General features: G+C 36.9%; 2 protein-coding genes and 1 long non-coding RNA gene across 4 annotated transcripts in view; 2 read left to right on the forward strand and 1 right to left on the reverse strand.

The window, feature by feature from the left end:
- Positions 1-17,405, reverse strand: part of LOC129720772 (ral guanine nucleotide dissociation stimulator-like 1) — a 145,272-nt gene that overhangs the window by 121,466 nt on the left and 6,401 nt on the right. For both annotated transcript variants that reach the window (XM_055672504.1, XM_055672505.1), the window contains exon 2: positions 4,320-5,209. In XM_055672504.1, the coding sequence (XP_055528479.1) occupies positions 4,320-4,403 (84 nt within the window). In that variant the 5' untranslated portion in view covers positions 4,404-5,209. The remainder of the gene's footprint in view (positions 1-4,319; positions 5,210-17,405) is intronic.
- LOC129720777 (uncharacterized) lies at positions 10,519-11,327 on the forward strand. The gene is made up of 3 exons (XR_008727280.1): positions 10,519-10,587; positions 10,648-10,963; positions 11,025-11,327. It is a non-coding gene; the product is annotated as an uncharacterized LOC129720777 (long non-coding RNA).
- On the forward strand, positions 11,406-12,388 carry LOC129720775 (uncharacterized). Its single transcript, XM_055672508.1, has 2 exons — positions 11,406-11,834; positions 11,902-12,388. Exons 1-2 carry the CDS (start codon positions 11,651-11,653, stop codon positions 12,330-12,332), a joined length of 615 nt encoding a protein of 204 aa, XP_055528483.1. The 5' UTR covers positions 11,406-11,650; the 3' UTR covers positions 12,333-12,388.

Consider the following 17,405-nt stretch of genomic DNA (forward strand, 5'->3'; position numbering starts at 1 on the left):
TGAAAATAAAGAGATGAAGCAACTGAATTTGTTCTACAGCGGATATGTGCACTATGTAAAAAAAACACGTCTATTTAAGTTGATTTTGCAAGTGTCAAACACCTTCCCTTATTTCGTACTCAAAAGTAAATTGTTCATTACATAGGCCAACAAAAATAGCTTTTCTGCATTCTCAGGTTAATAACCGATCCATTAAATCAATAATAAGCAGAAAACAAAAAAACTTTTTTTTCTATTTTTGGCCTATGGGCGAACATATGCATTGGTAGTCCTACGTCAAACCTGCGTTGGTGCACTAAGACTCATACTCTTATATTTTTTTATCCTCGTCTTTTATTTATACACATTTTCCTTATTATATTAGAAGCAATAACGCAAAATGGCCCTTTAGGTAACAAATTTGTTACTTAAAGAGCAATAAAGTTCTTCTCCAGTCAAATAACAACACATACTGTCATATATTTCGCACATGTTACGGGAGTACGAATAGCTAATAATAGATTACATTTTGTAAAATTGAAAATGAAACTGGTAAAAGTTGCATCAGATTTCAAACGGTTATGGCAAGCGAACGACTTAATGCATCTTAGTCATTTATATGCCGGTGGATAGATAAAATGTGCGACAATTGTTTGATATGATGTTTAACATTGTTGCTTTACTGCTTAATGATGAAAAAAATAAAAAGTTCCAAGATCAAACTTTCTCATACATTTTCCTCGCTATTCCCTTGCTTCCCGAGCACGGATAACAACTACATGGACGGAATGAATTCCACTGCCTACAAAAGTGTTTTGTTTCGTTTCTCTTTCCCGAAACTGCGTGGCCACGCTTTCAATGCAAAAATCTACTCTGAACTCGATACAAAAGGCTGCGTGTAGAAAATTCAAATTCATTCCTTTTCTTAACACGATAGCAAGTGGAATCTTTATACCTGTGTGAGATACACGGTGTATAACAGGCGTGATGAAATATGGTAAACGAGAGTTAAAATCAATATTTATATTTGTCTTTCGTCACCATTTCATACAACCCCTACGGCTGTACACCTTGTAGTAATGGCAAACGGACGCAACAATGCTGAAAACACACACTCATCGCTTCAAGAAACTCATTTTGACGTGTTTGAAGATACAAAACTCGTGCCCATCTAAAACAACATTCGCATCTCCAGCAACTCTAGTCACACGGTCTTACATATTTCCATTTCAAGTAAACACTGGGGAATGAAACAGTGGTGTTTCTAATTAGACATTCGAAGTTGACGGGTGAAATTCTGAGTATGTGTGAACAAAGGGGACAGAAATGAACCCGATCGTTGCATCAATAAAGTGCAGCGAGTGAAGTCTCGATAACACATGCATTGCGCTTCTTGTTCGTATGTTCACCTGCAGAAACACATGCAAGCGTGTAGCCCGAATTTAAGGGGGGCAGATGCCCCGAGCCTTCCGATACGAGATGCCTCCTAGTCCTAGGCCAGATATGAAGACAGAGTAGAGACCTTTTTTGAACGCCACTTTCTAGCGAAGCGTTACGTCATTTCAAAATTCAAAATTCTCTTACCTCTAATTTTTTTAGGAAAAGAGGGCCCCTCGAAAATATCTGCCCCGGCCTCCAGCACCTAAATCCGGCCCTGCTTGTAGCCTTCATATATTTTGTTACTTTTTGGTTATTACTTGTCGTGTCTAATGTGCGGTCAAAGACACAAAAAGTAATAAAATAATACTCAAAAGTAACGAAATCTTCCCCGTTTGTGTTATGTGTTGTTATTTCAGTCCCAATTTTTCAACCATTTTGTACTTTTTATGATAACAATAAATGACACTGATCGACAAAATAAAAATGAATTACTCCAAAAGCTCGAACCGGGAAAAATGAAAGATTATAGCTATTCAAGCATTCCTATAAATTTTAGTGCCCGTAGCCCAGCTAGTGGCTCTGCGCTGTGGCAAGCGCTATATTTGAAACACGACACAACGTGTTTTGTAGTTGCCACTCAGTGTTAGTATTAGACAGATGGCACGAAGGCGAAACTTGAAACACCTGAGCCAGAGTCAGTGTAATATTTTCGGCACCGATACCCAAACACCGGGGACGAGGGCTTTAGTTTCGTGAAAGCACCGTAGCCGAATGTTCAAACTTCGTTCAAACACCTCGGTCACTGCCGTATGACTATGCTAAGCCTAATGCGAAGTAAAACGTTTTCAAATATGTTCACATTGTTGATATTATTCCTTACGTGAGGTAAGTTTTTTCCGAAGCTAAAGCCTTCGGCTCTGGTGTTTGCCATACTATGTAGAGCCAAATTAAAGAACACATACACATACTAGAGCAAGCGGATAGTTTACAATTATCTCACCTCTAAATATTTCAAGGAAAGAGCGCCCCACGACAATATCTGCCCCGGCTCCCCCAACACTCAAATCCGGCCCTGCTTCCGGGTTGGTTTTTAAATTTAAAAAAAATATAAAATAAACCCTATTTTAAAACTGGTCACTCTAACGATCCAACAAAAATTCAGGTCGGATTATATTCGATGAAGATCAATCTCTGCAGTTTTGAGCACGATTGAAACATTTCGGGTGACCAACTCGAAAAGAGGGAGGTCAAAAACAGCGATTTTTTCTCGAAAAAATCATGAATTTTGAACCAGTTGATAGATTTCTGATGTTTTTTGGATCCAATCGAAGATAACTATTTCTAGTTTTAAGCAAAATAACCAAGGAATCAAATATATGGATTTAAAATGCAAAAAATTTCATAAAAAAAAACTATCATGTTTTTTAATAATTGAATTCACTAAATTTTAGCCACCTCAAATTTTAGTAACATAAAAAACAAATAGCAATGGGATGGGAGAAGGGGTTGGTTGATCGAATCGGGTGTTTTCTGTATATGAATTTTTGAATGCAAAAAATTACAACGAACAAATTAAAAGGATGTAATTTTTATAGAAAACATAAGTAACTTTGGGTAGGATTGAGACATATACGATTTTAGCATCGCAAAATCCGTGAATTAAAAAGCTCTAAAAGCATCTGAAGACAGTTTCGATGTGAAAATTGAAATAAATAAAAAAGAGGTGTTTTTTTTCGATCTGAATTGGTTTTTTCCAAAATACTTCGTTATATGTAACAACTTTGTACAAGAACGTTCTTGTCTAGAATATTGCTATCGAGCTCTAAACACAAATTTCCACCTGAGTTCGATTTCTGGACCATTGTGGATTGTAGAAGGGGGCGGCCTCATCTAGGCAATCGTCGCAATGTTGTTTTTCATAAGCATCGAGTGAATTTGTTGTTTCAAGCGCAGTGTGCGGTTTCCATGTGTTCCTCGTAACCTTTCTTATTATTTCTGTTCTATATTGAAAATTTAACGGTTCTAGCTGTGGAGGAATGTTAACACAGATCTTCTTCATATGTCCCAATATTTCATATAGCTTTTTATAGGAAATTTGATGATTGTAGAAAAGAGTTGCCATGTCTGAGCAAACGCCGCAATGGTGTTTTTCATGAACATCGAGTAAAGTTGATGTTTAAAGCGCAGCGCAAAAAATTATAAAAAGTTTCACCATAATCACAAATGTTTACGTACAATTCCAGAGGGAAAATCTTGCGTTGAATTGTACAATAATAAGACCGAATCAAGAGGTCTTATTCTCAATGTCAAATTACTCGTTTCTCTAGGACTTGGAAGCTTTCTTTTGTCATATCTCAACGCTAAGTTTGCGACAGTTGCACGGAATTTTCAATTATCACTCGTTACAACTTTTTTGAATTGGAAATCAGAAACTAATTTTTAGCTTTGCCACATCCTGTGCTCAATCATTGAAGTTGGTGGTTCATTGTAAATAGAAAAATTAGTTTTGGATGGTCGAATCATCAATTTAAATAAAAGTGCTTTAGAGAATATTTTTTGATTGTATAGTTAAGGGTACCTCTTTTCGAATTCAAATAAAGCTCGCATGATTTGTTCCTTTAATGTTGAATTTTCGTTTCATTAAAAATACTCCATAATTAAAAATTTCATCAATGGTTATTTAATTAAAAATGGGATAGCAATTGAGCAGAAAACAGTCGAGCTTCGTTTGCGAAATAAATGAGTACGAATGGCAAACTAGGTAGTATCGAAAAGTTTTTCTAAAGATTATATTACACGCAGAAACTTATACTCATTTGTTTTTTTGGCCCATAACCAATCAACTCTAACCTGAATGTGGTAAATCACGGTCCGTTCGAAGCACATTTTCTACCACCACGACCGATACTGCTGCCGTACGAAAATAAAAAATCAAACTAATCTTACGATAATTCACATACCAAACTTTCGGCGTCTGTTGCGGTTCCACCGCCAACTCCTCCTCCTCCTCCTCCGCTTCCCGCATTCGCCGTTCCGTTACTCATGATGGTAGCCAACAGAGCGCGCGTTCCGTCAGCGATAGCCGAATTCCAACCCGTAGACTTGCTGGCAATCCATACTGCTCACTTCCTATTCGACGTTCGAAACCGGCTTCCGAATTTTCACCACCAACTTTTATTTCCTTCTTTTCTGTTGAATATTCAATTTGAAAAACTTAACTCCCGAACGATTTCCCTTCGAGCGTCGGACTGAATTATCCCCGGCTGGCGCTCGAGAAAATAGCCTTCAAATCGAACACACAAAAAAACCACCTGCGGTATCGCACTTTTCACCAAAATCAATTAAACCACGACTCGGGAAAAGATGGGCGGCTTAGCCGCTGGCACGCAAACAACCGATCATTACAAAATACCTTCGTTGCATGAGCAAACCCACCGGGTAACGATTAATTAAACGCACTCATTAAATTAGTATCGCTTTTTTCACTTTTCTGATGCCCTTTTTCCGCCGCCTGAAATCATTTCACTTTCGCACGTCTTTGTTGTTTTTTCTACCACCCGCGACCCCCACTGAACTGCATCCTACCGAAAAAAAACAACACTGCAAGGGCACACGTACGTACTACGCAAGCAAGATGCTATCACAATCCGTGCACAGCCATAAAATTGCACTGAGATATGCGATATGTTTGAAAAACTTGTCCAAACAACCGTGTATTCAGGTACACGTACGCACATACACACACACCGAACGCCAAGTCAGCGAACTTTTTTTTGCCTTACGCGGTTCATAAAACACCTTGCGTCTCCACGCTCTCGTGCGACTTTTGCCTGTGTCTGGCAGGTTTATGCTGCAAATAAATAAATGAAAGAAGAAGAAAATAAGACATATTAGCTGTTGGTTGGGCGGTTTCTTTTTTGTTTGGCTTGATCAAAAACGCATTGACGAAGGTGGGGTGTCACAAACAAACAAAAAACTATAAAAACAACAATTAGATTTTTTATCCGAAAAAGAACATTATTATTAAGGATGGCCGTTTTACAGCAGCAATAAAATATAAAATTGAACTAATCGAACAACATCAGGCTGCTGTAACCGCAGCGAGAAAAAAAAGCGAAATTGAATTTGTCGGTCGGTCGGTGCAGCGTCGACGAAGAAGAAATGAATAACGTGACTTTCGAAGGGCTTGGATTTCCCCCTCCCTGATGGCGACATCAAGGTGTGGCTGCGCTTCCCCGCACGCTTCGATTTCATGCCACACCACCGTATGGAAGAATTCGCTGTAACCGGATCTGTTCCGATTCGATTCCATCGGTGATAGGAATAAAGCCGCAATATGCAGTTGACATTGCAAAATGAAGTACCTTAGAGCGGAAGGAAAGTTCTATTCACTGTCGTTAGCATTTTCGTAATGTTTGCATAAAATAATGTTTGAGATTTGTGTTCAGCTGCCTTTTGCGGGACGCGAATTAGGAATCAAAATCATTCAGCGCTAACGTACAGCCGAATTCCCACAAATACTTCATGGCAAGCCCTTTATTGCCGTGGCATCACTCGATGATGTAACCATTTTCGATGTGACGCAACTATTCGGCATAATCCTAAAATATTGTCTTCTCCGCAGTCGTGTTGTCTGCTGGTAGTTGCGCAAGTCACACTGCAGAGCTTAAAAACATGTCAATTATTTTAGATTGTGCTGAAATTGTATACGGGTCCTACCGTGTATACCACTAGAGCTCTAAGTGGGTGGGTTGCAGCGCGATTCGAAAAAAAACAGTTACCAATAGTGGTACCTAACTATAGAATGGAAAGAAACCGATTCCAACGCCGTTGTTGGCACGAATGGCTAGGCTTAAAGAGCATTCGCTTATTTTTTCGCTGTCATTCACCGGATGCAGCTTGGGAGTGGGGTTGGCAATAGATTTAAGTTAAAATGTGTGCAATCTAATACCTGCCGTGGTTGCAGGTCCAGAGCCTAAAGCGATTTAAAAAAAAGGAAAATTTACCTCTCGAGCGACAAGTTGCAAAACTGTCCAGGCAGGCTGAAACAACCACGTGCGACACAATGAATGGGGCAATCGAAAAGACAATGATTAAAGGAAAAGTACCTATTGTCGGCTGCTGGCCGGCCTAGTCGGCATTAAACGATGTCAACTAATAATGGAGCAATTTTTCCCTGCACGGTTGTTTAGCAGCAACAATATCCGGCTGTCATAAAAAAGACAAATGCATAAACTTTCACTCATTCAGCGTTTGTCATAAAAAGGTTTCAATTTTTATGTAAAATTAATTTTGCGTACTCAGCAGCCATCGGAAAAGCTCTGCGAGCTTAGAGTGCTCTACTTCTCCTGACCTCTCTTGAAAGATGCACGGAATGTTAGTTACTTTTCTCAGCTTGTTCGACCTACCGTGGAACTTTGCCCCGGTTGAAATCTCGTGTTTGTGTTTCGCGCAAGCGCGAATTGCTCTCCTTATTTGCATTGAAAACAAAATTGCACCATAAGGCCTGAACTGCAGGTGGAACTTAAAGAACGCTAAGAGGGAAAGAAAAAACCTAACTGGGCTGGGAAGTGGTAAGCTATTTTGTGAGATTCGGTACAGCAGTCTGATGAATGTGCATATAATGAGAAGATTCTAGGCTCGATTGCCGATGCACATTAAAAAAAAACATCTTTTTATTATTTGTAATCGTAAACTTCTCCAAAAACAGTACCTGAAAAATTATATGTACTTATAATTTGCGTAATTATATTTTACCACGTGTGCAACGGCAGCATAAAAGAAACAGATCTTTTTGAAAACAAACTGCAATCGGAACCACACCATTTTATTTCATTTTGTCATTGTGAATCTTCCAATAATACCGATAATTCCGTATCATGTTACAGGTGTATAAAAAGATCGAAGAGCAAACAACTGGAATCTATTCAACCGAATACAGATAAGTTGTCCGTTCCATTATTGGTTAATAAAACATCATCTCTCTCTGTACAACTTAAAGTTTGAGCCCTAATCAATTCTTGTGTTTTTTTTTTTTTCGTAAAATTTTAGGTTCATTTGCCGAAAAATATGAGCGAATAACGCAATGTAACCATAATTCAGCAAATACTTTAATTAGATAGCTAGTGGTAGGTTTAAAATTTAACTCATTTTAAACAACTGTTAATAACTTCCAAAAAATGATTGAATTCCTTTGGCTTATTTAATGCGAATTTACAGTGATACAGTGACCGAGTTTAATTTCATTCATGTCTGCTCTGCTCGATCCCGAATTTCTGATAATGTTTCTGCCACAAACGGTGACATATCAACACTATTACATATATTTTAAGCTTTATTCCATTAAAAGATTGTAATTACTTCCGCAGTAAAGTGAATATAATTGTAGGAAAATTGTAAACCTACTTGTCAAGAAAAAAAAAGAAATTTAAAATTAAACCTTAATCTAATTTTACACCTATCTTACTGACTATAAAGTGAGCTAATCGTTGTAATTGAGCATAGCAACGATTATTCTCGTAAGCAGGGTTGATATTTGTTGACACTCTCGAGTGAAAGTGAAAAAAAGCATCCATAAACGTTATTTTTTTACAATCCTTTCAGAGTTCTCCCTTCCCGCTTTTTGCATGGAAGTGAACTGTCAAAATACCTCATGATATTTCATGCGATGGAAGCAAGACAACAAAATCAGTTTATCAGTTTACGAAGATTGTCAAGGCATCGGTCAGTGTCAGTGAAAAAGTGTTTCGGTGAGGTTCATTTTGGTTGAGTGGACTGTTTGTTTTTCTTTTTCGCTTTGAAGTGAAGATCATTTGGTTGGATTTGTCGTCAAATTTTATTCCGTAACCGTGAACGAAGCGCGCGATCTATTTCATCTGAGTATAACAGCACGTTACTAGGACGAAAATCTAGTGTATCTGAAAGAGTGCTGCGATCATTGGAAGTGAAAATTGAAAATGATTGGCTGTGATTTTCGAAGAATTTTGCTGGGGAAAATGACTTTTATCAGCACTGGTCGTAAGGCGTCGTACACAAATTACGTAACGCATGAAGGGGGGGGGGGTTGAGTCTGCGTTACTTATTGTTACGTAGGGGGAGGGGGAGTAGTAGAGACAGTTACGTAACTGTGATGTTTGCTCGAAATTGAAAATTTCGGAGGGGGGTCAGGCTGATCAGCGTTACGTAAATTTTAGGGGGGGGGGAGTCATGTCGAACGTTACCTATCGTTACATAGAGGGGGAGGGGGTCTGAAATCTAGATTTTTAGCGTTACGTAATTTGTGTACGACGCCTAACTTGTTGATAATTTGGTTTGACATATTCTCTAATGTTTCCACATTAGTAAGCCTGTGAAATTTATTCGTGCTAAACCAGCGAGGACGCTTCAATATAATTTTCAAAAGTTTATTCTGAATCCTATGAAGCATCTTCTTTCTGGTTGTACAACAACTTGTGCAGATGGGAACTGCATATAACATTGCTGCTCTAAATATTTGTTTGTAAATTAACAGTTTCTGTTGATTAGAGGATACAAACATTTTATATATTTATTGCACTTTGTTTGGATATTTTCAATGTGCTTCTTGAAAGTAAGATTTTTATCATAAATTAGCCCTAAATATTTAACTTGGTCAGACCAATTTAAGATCGCACCGTTCATCTTAACAACAAGATGATTAGTGGGTTTGAGAAAAGAAACTCCCGGTTTATGAGGAAAAATAATTAATTGTGTTTTTGATGCGTTAGGAGAAATCTTTCTACAGTAAAATTCAATAGGGTGTTATGAGTCAGCTATACCTTTCATTTGACACTTATTTCGTGAAAATCGGTTCAGCCATCTCTGAGAAAAGTGAGTGAGTTTATGTATTCTTCGGTATGTGTTTCTTTTCATAGCTAGATTTCACATTTTTAACCATAACAGGCAAAGTAATAGTCCGATTGCATAAAAAATCAATAGGGTCTCATGTAACTAGACCTTTCATATGACACTGGTTTTTTGGAAATCGGTCCAGCCATCTCTGAGAAACATTAGTGAAATTAAACAGTCTTCAAAAGGCGTTTCTTTTCAAAAATTTTGAACCACATGTTCAATCAATATATAATTCAAAAGTTAAGGGTTTTTAAAATAGCCCGTTCATTTGATACCAATTTTATTGAAACCGGTTGTGTGGTTTCTGAGATATTGATGTTTCGTGATTTTTACATTTTGATACATAACCTCCAAACTAAAAATCCGATTACAATAAAATTGAATAGGGTCTCATGGGACAACAAGACCTTTCATTTGCAATTAATTTCATGAGAATCGGTCCAGCCATCTCTGAGAAAAGTGAGTGAGAATAAAAATCTACACATACACACACACATACACACACACACATACACACACACATACATACATACATACAGAAAATGCTTAGCTTATCGAGCTGAGTCGAGTGATATATGCCATTCGGCCCTTTGGAGCACTTTCATATCTTCGGTTTTGCAAGTGATTGCTATACCTTTCTAGGAGAGAGGCAAAAAGTTAAAAAAATTATTAATTAGGAGTAAAATATTCGTGCTAAAGAAATAGCAAAATAAAAGAAATGACTTTGAATTTCGTTCACTTCAATCACGAGCAGTACCGGGAACATACGAATAGGGTAAATGATCTAATAGTTGTGGTAGCACCAATAGTTGCGGTATCTCATGAATAATCATTGTTTGAACTGATTAGAAATAAGTTCTTTATACTACAGGTTCCTGAAACTAACACATAACACATGGTAAAATATGTTACTATAACAATAAACTCCAAAAAATATTTATAATATTGATAAAAACCGTATTTTTCAAAAACGTACCCAGAAGGCACCAAATACTATTCAATTCCTTATTTTTTCCACGAAGTTTTTAAGAGTTGTTTCTGATTGTAGTATGATTTCTATTCGTCTAATTGTTTCTACATATAATAAACTAACATAGTAACCATTTCACAGGTGAAATTCGATGATTTAATATCATATTGTTGATAAAATGGTTCCTCCACTATTGGATCATAAGATACACTATGCTCCTATAGTTGCGTTATGTTTCGCATTTCTGGTTGCACTGTGTTAAACGTAGCACCCACTGACTTCATAAACGTCAAAAACGTCCTCCGCGTTGCACTTTCGTTTGTTGTTTGTAGTGGATTGAAGCAGTGTTTTTTTTTCGGCCTTTCCTGCTTTAAATCGTGCTCTTAAAAGTAAGTTCTATAAATTTACTTGATTATTCTGCATAATTGATTACAAATACATCATTACAGTATGGAATTTCATAATAGCCGCGAACCCCAAAAGAAAAAACCAGCTCGCCAGTGCTACTGTGAAAATGACGTGCAGCGAAGTCTTCTCAGCATCAAGGAAGGAAAACAAACTGCTTACTGGGCTGCAATATCTTCTACAAAGAAGACACGAAAAGGACCCCAAACGGTGTTGTCGGAGGAGGAGTTGAAACTTGTTGGATGGATCAAAAACATGCAACGAAAGGGTTTTCCGATTATAAGGGAAACTCTGAAATCAAAAATACATCGTTTTTCAATTCTTATCCACGACCCAATCCCTTCTGCAAAAATGTTCCTGGTAAGTTGCGTGATGCTTTTGTTTATAACTCAACTCAAAATATTGTGATTTTGAACTTTAGGTCGGAAATGGTTCCAGAGTTTTCTCAAGAGGCATAAAACCCTCACGATACGAACGCCAGAGGCTGTCTCCTCAGCGAGTGCCAAGGTAAGCGAGGTCAATATTCGGGGCTGGTTTCACGACTTTAAAACATATGCGATAGAGCACGGAACTGCGCACATTCTTCAGGATCCGTCAAGGATGTGGAATGGAGACGAGACATGCTTCTACCTAAACCCAAAAAATAAAGCTGTGTTGGCTATTCGTGGGAGCCACAATGTTTACGAAGTAGAACATGCCAGCAGACGGCTTAGTTGTGCCTCCAGTCGTCATCTTGCCTTTGGAAAGAATTCGCTCGGACTTGAACATTTCCGGCCGAGTGGGGTATTGGAAAAAGTGCTAAAGGATGGATGGATGCCAACAATTTCGAATTGTACATTCGGAAGGTATTTTACCCCTTCCTTTTGAAGACGGGAGTAACTCTTCCTGTGTATTATTTTGTCGACGGGCATTCATCGCATATGGCAGCAAATGTAGCTGATTCGTGTTGCGAGTTAGGAATAATTCCAGTTGTGTTATATCCTAACACAACTAGGATTACACAGCCCGCTGACGCTGATAAGCACAATAGAAATGTTCTTACATTAGATGACTTCAGACATCATCGTATCTGGATTCAAAACCTGCGGATTGTACCCGTTCGACCCGGCCAGGTTCACACACTCCAGCAATGAGAAAACTAAATACCTGGATGAACCATCGGTGCACCCTTTCAAAAATGCGACTATCATCGATTCATTTCTTACGGAGCCGGAAATCTTGCATACGTCAGGTAATTTTAGAATAATGCTTGCTTTCTGTTTATTAAAACTAATCCATATATTTTTATATGTCCCCAGTAACCTTTCAGTCACCTAATCATAAAAATTGCAAACGTAAATTCTACCCTGTCCTTACTGCTGGTGAACGCCTAGAGGAGATTCGCCGAATCGAGGAGGAGAAGGAGAAAAAGATTCAAGAGAGAAAAGAAAAGACAGAGATACGCGCTGCAAAAAAGGTGGAAATAGAAAAGCTGAAGGCAGCATCACGCGAAATACGAGCTGAGAAGAAAGTTGAACGGGAAAAACTAAAGGAAGAAACACGGTTGCTGATGAGACAAAAATCAGAAAAAAGAGCGAAGAAGAAACTTGAGGCTGAGAAACTAAAAGACAAATTAAGTGAACGAAAAAGTCAGCAAGCTGCCATTAGAAAACAGGAGCGCGAAAATCTACGAAAAAATGAGAATTTTAATAATTGGCAATGGCATGACATAAATACACGATTTATATAAAATATTAACGTTCATTATTAAAGTTATACATGTTGAATTTATTACTCCCCTCTCTCTCTCCTGAATTGCTACATAAATGCTTTAAGTAAAATCACTTAAATGATGCTTACTCACCGTTTGTGTTTTTATTTTTAATATTTTTAAGGAGTCATCAACAGTGTGTTAGTGTGAAACAGTTGAAAAACTAACTGACTTTAAGTAAATACTAACGTTGAAATTGTAGGTGCAAACGTGGCACGGAGCAGAAGTTATAGACTTAATTTTTATTCCATTAATGTTTTTTTTGTAAATTAGGATAAAGATAATTATTTTAGGCTCCTCGCAACACCTTCATCGTGGGACAATTTTTTAAATGGCCCCAAAGTATTAGATATGTTACATATACCTTTGGCAGGGCATTATATAACTGACCATATCTAATAATTCGAGTATCTGTACATAAATCGATATAACACAATATAATATCTATCAACACAGTCCAAAACCACTTTAATCAAGCTAAATATGCTTATTCAATAAATTGAAAGCGAATGTTTATCGCACCGTAACTATAGGAACACCCGTTCGCAACTATAGGAACTCTACCGCAACTATTGGAACAAAACCTTGCAGCATATTTTCTTGAATTTTGAGCCTCAAAGAGTATTTGATGTAAATTTTAGGGTGCAAAACTATTAAGTAGAACCCATTTCGACAGCAAATGGGGAAATATTCCAGCTAGACTTGTTTTTATGAGCGGAAAATGGCCAAATATGCAAAATTCTCGCTTAGCTCCTCCACTATTGGAGCGTTTACCCTAGCACAATACCAAATTTAAATTTTGTTGAGGCCATATGTTTTGATCAAAGCAGTTACAGTTTTAAATAGTCTTTGAATTTCGTTTCTTTTCATAACTTTTGAACCACATATCAAATTGCTATGATATTTTTTACTTGTGAGTTTGAGAGACAACCTGTTCAAATGACACTAGATATGTTCAAATAAGTCGTGTGATCATTGAGATAATAGACTTCCGTTGTTTTTTTAATTTAATACATAACGGCTGGAATAAAAATACGATTATAGTCAAATAAAATGGGAACCTATAGGGAAGCCAAACTTTTCATTTGACACTCAGATTGTTGAATTTAGTCCAGCCATTTTTGGGAAAACGAGTGAATTTGAATAGTCACCGGAACATGTTTCTTTTCACAATTTTTGAACCGCGTGTTTAATCACTATAAAATTCATCAATTAACTTTAAACTAGCCCGTTCATTTGATACCAATATTGTTCAAATCGGTTGTGTACTTTCTGAGATAATGAAGTTTCGTGATTTTCACATTCTGGTACTTTACAGACGAAGTTACAGTCCGATTACATCGAAATTCAATAGGGTGTTATGAGGCAGCTAGACCTTTCATGTGACACTAATTCCGTGGAAATCGGTTCAGCCATCTCTGAGAAAAGTGAGTGAGTTTGAGTAGTCTTCGGAATATGTTCCTTTTCATAACTGGATTTCACATTTTTAAACATAACAGGCAAAGTAATAGCCTGATTGCAAAACAAATCAATAGGATCTTATGGGGCAACTAGACCTTCCATTTGACACTGATTTCATGAAAATCGGTTCAGCCATCTCTGAGAAACATGAGTGAGATTAAACACTCTCCAGAACACGTTTCTTTAAATAACTTCTGAACCGCACGTTCAATTTTCATGAAACTCAAAAGTTAAGGGTTTTTTAAGTAGCTCGTTCATTTAAAACCAATTTTGTTAAAATGGGTCGAGTAGTTTCTGTGATAATGATGTTTCGTGATTTTCACATTTTTAAACATAACCTCTAAACTAAAACTCCGATTGCAATGAAATTCAATAGGGTCTTATGGGGCAACTAGACCTCTCATTTGCAATTAATTTCATGAAGATCGGTCCAGCCATTTCTGAGAAAATCGAGTGAGATTGGGAGAGCGTTACACACACACACACATACGCACACACACATACAGAAAATGCTTAGCTCGTCAAACTAAGTCGATTGATATACGAGATTCGACACTTTGGAGCACTTTTATACATTTGGTTTTTCCAGTGATTGCTATACCTTTCTAGGAGAAAGGCAACTTTCTAGGAGAAAGGCAAAACATTGCTACAAAATTATCGATATTTGCCTCGGAATGTATGATAGCAAAAAAAATTTTGACTTCATTTCTGAAAAAGATAAAATCGGAGGCGTTTTCCAACATGAACCGTTTTGTGCATGAAGATTTAGAATATAGAGCAAAAACTACAATCAAACTTTCTAAAAATATAATGAATGAGATACAAAAGCACAAATTTAATTTTCTTAAATATCTGTATCGGACCCGAAACTGAAAATATATTTTTTTTTACCCAAGTCGGGTTTTATGGTGAAATATTGCGGGAATGAACAATTCGTTGAAATGCTCTAGACTCAAGAATATAGTTTAGAAACGTTTGATTATACAAGAAAGAACTGTAGGGAGCTTGTTTTTATTTTTTGCTATTTTTTTATTTTTTTTTCTCCTGAAAACATGAAGTTTTAAAAGTCCAAGCTCGAGAATGTTACTCATCTAAAAGTATATTTTCAATTCCTTTTTTCTCTAAATAATTATGTTTCAATGATGGTCAATGATCATTAGTTAAAATGTGAGAACGAGTTGTAGGGAGCTTACTATCTTGAAAAACATCCCAAGTAACACACAAAACATGTTAGAAAAAAGTAACAACGAAAGTAGTCATATAAGTGTACTACAAGCGCAATTGAAAACTTGTGTTATTATATTGTGTTTGAAGTTGTTTTTCATCAGTAATACAATCGCATTTCGAAAACAAGCTCGTTTTTTCTGGTTTTTGAGATGTTTTTGATAACATGAGTTCAAGAATGACAATCACTATCACTTGGTCTTTTTGTAAGACATTACACCATCTAATAACAACACTACGTACCTGTAAAATGCTTTTCCTTAGTTCAATAGTCGAAGCATTCAACACCCAACTTAAAATTACGTGATCAAATTATTATTTAAACTATACGATCGATTTCTATATTTATTCGAAGCGGGTCAAAACGCGCCATCAAAAGATAAACAAAACGCTTGCAGTGTAACCAATATCACTCCAGATTTTTGTTATTGTATATCTAACAACGTTTTCTAGTTTTGTTAGATTTTATATCCAGATAACGTTGAAACTATGCGAAAACAATTTCAATATTCAAGCGAAAGAAACAACTCTTTTTGAAAGGTTGAATATTATTTTTTGTCATCATTTCATAATCAATAAAAACTGCCACTGATAAAAGAAATTGCCGATCTAGTTGCACTGCGCAGACACAACACATTTGCAGAATGCGCTGGTTAACAGTTGTCATAGCAACAGATTTGCGCATTGCCGTATTAGTACTCGAGATGTATTTTGCCACTCAATTATATCAAGTTGGCTTGCTTTCATGCAGTTATCGGTACTTGTTCTACTAGCCTTCATGTTTTGCGCTTTTCTGGTTATATTGATGTCATGGAATAAGTAACGTCAACTATTCTATACCAACGTGTGTTACTTGGGATTTATACTAAAAAAATCCTTTTGGAAAAAAATAAATTTCAACACATACATTTATTACTTATACGCTTTGTTGGGTTTATTTTCCTACATTAAACCTTCCCTCCTTCCTTAAACCCTCCTTTACCCCCCTGGACCAATCCTTTGCGTTAAATTTAAAAGAACACAGTTGAATGAGAATACAACTCTCTAGGCGATTTCAATTGTCGATGCCTGACTGGGTATCTAGCGAGGCTCAGTAATGTAGAGCAATAGAGTTATGAAGAGTAGATAAAAGGGTTAAAATTACCACGGTGACATGGTATCCCTTCCACGGTGACAAGGTGCCCCTTCTTTTCCGTAACAGTCATTAGAGATGCAGAAATGGACTGGATATCTGGTAACAACGATTGTAACATTTCCTTCCTTTCTTCTCTACCCTCTACTGGCGACCAGTGTTTTTTTTTTTGAAACTAGCTACCCGGCAAGCTTCGTCCCGCCCATTTTTGTGTTTAAATGAAATATACAAAAACCCGCGAAATGCCGCAAAAATAACGAAAAATATTAATGAAAACAATGAAAAATATCAACTATGTCAATCATGAAACATTTCTATTTGAAACCTGCGAAATGCATGAAAACCAGTAGCATGGACAAAACTGAAGATTATTAGGCTCCTTGTTGGCAACGAGACGTTTTTTCTTACGGAGCCAATAAGATGTAACAGTACTACTGTTCTTTCAAAACGCGATTTTTTCAGGCTGGATTGAATTGTCTTCGGACGGCTCGGTAAGTTGATCCTTCGAGCAAAGATTTTACCTGCGTGATAGAATTCCAGAGTGCGCAGTCATAAAATCGAGGTTACAAGATGAACTAAAAACAAGCAAGCATTTTTCAAAATACCCGACGTGGTATTATAATTTTGGTAGGTATTCGGATCGCAGACACTTTCTTGAACTTTTTCCGGAAACTCGGTAGATACGGAACGCAGCGTGAGACAGTATACTTTAAATAATACAAGTCTACCGACCTCAAAACCTGACTGAAGACAATTTGACACAGTATGTACATTTAGTCAGTAATGCAAAGAAATCACATCACGAATCGTACGGTTAAATTACTATATATTAAATCAAATAAACCAGTTTTTTCTTGTTTTTACAAAAAAAAAATCAATTTTTGCAGTGTTTTTGAAAAATATAGTTGCCACGAAATTACCGCCAATTTTCAATTTTTTTTGTCTCTAGATATGACCAAAATCAAAAGACAAATCGTTTGATATGCTTGGTTTTATCGGAATGACAACATCCTTGCCTTTTGCCTTCTGTACATAACCTCGATTCTAGAAATAATAATTTTGGGAGACTTTCGGTCATTTCCAGCTGTTTTTCTGGCATCTGAGCATCAATCTGATTTCGGAACTACCCATATTGGGTGGTATATTGGTATTGAAAGTGGTCATCTTTGAATTCAAAATGGTGCCAATGCTTGGCTTCTATGAATCATCGATTACGGAAATATCCATATTGAGTA

Source organism: Wyeomyia smithii, chromosome 2, assembly GCF_029784165.1.
Source record: "Wyeomyia smithii strain HCP4-BCI-WySm-NY-G18 chromosome 2, ASM2978416v1, whole genome shotgun sequence".
NCBI lineage: Eukaryota > Metazoa > Arthropoda > Insecta > Diptera > Culicidae > Wyeomyia > Wyeomyia smithii.

What these genes read in the sequence shown, in the direction of transcription:
- LOC129720775 (XM_055672508.1), top strand. Translation starts at nt 11,651, where the DNA reads ATGACTTCAGACATCATCGTATCTGGATTCAAAACCTGCGGATTGTAC. An exon ending in GGAAATCTTGCATACGTCAG is followed by an intron (nt 11,835 to 11,901) that starts GTAATTTTAGAA and finishes ATATGTCCCCAG; the next exon opens with TAACCTTTCAGTCACCTAAT.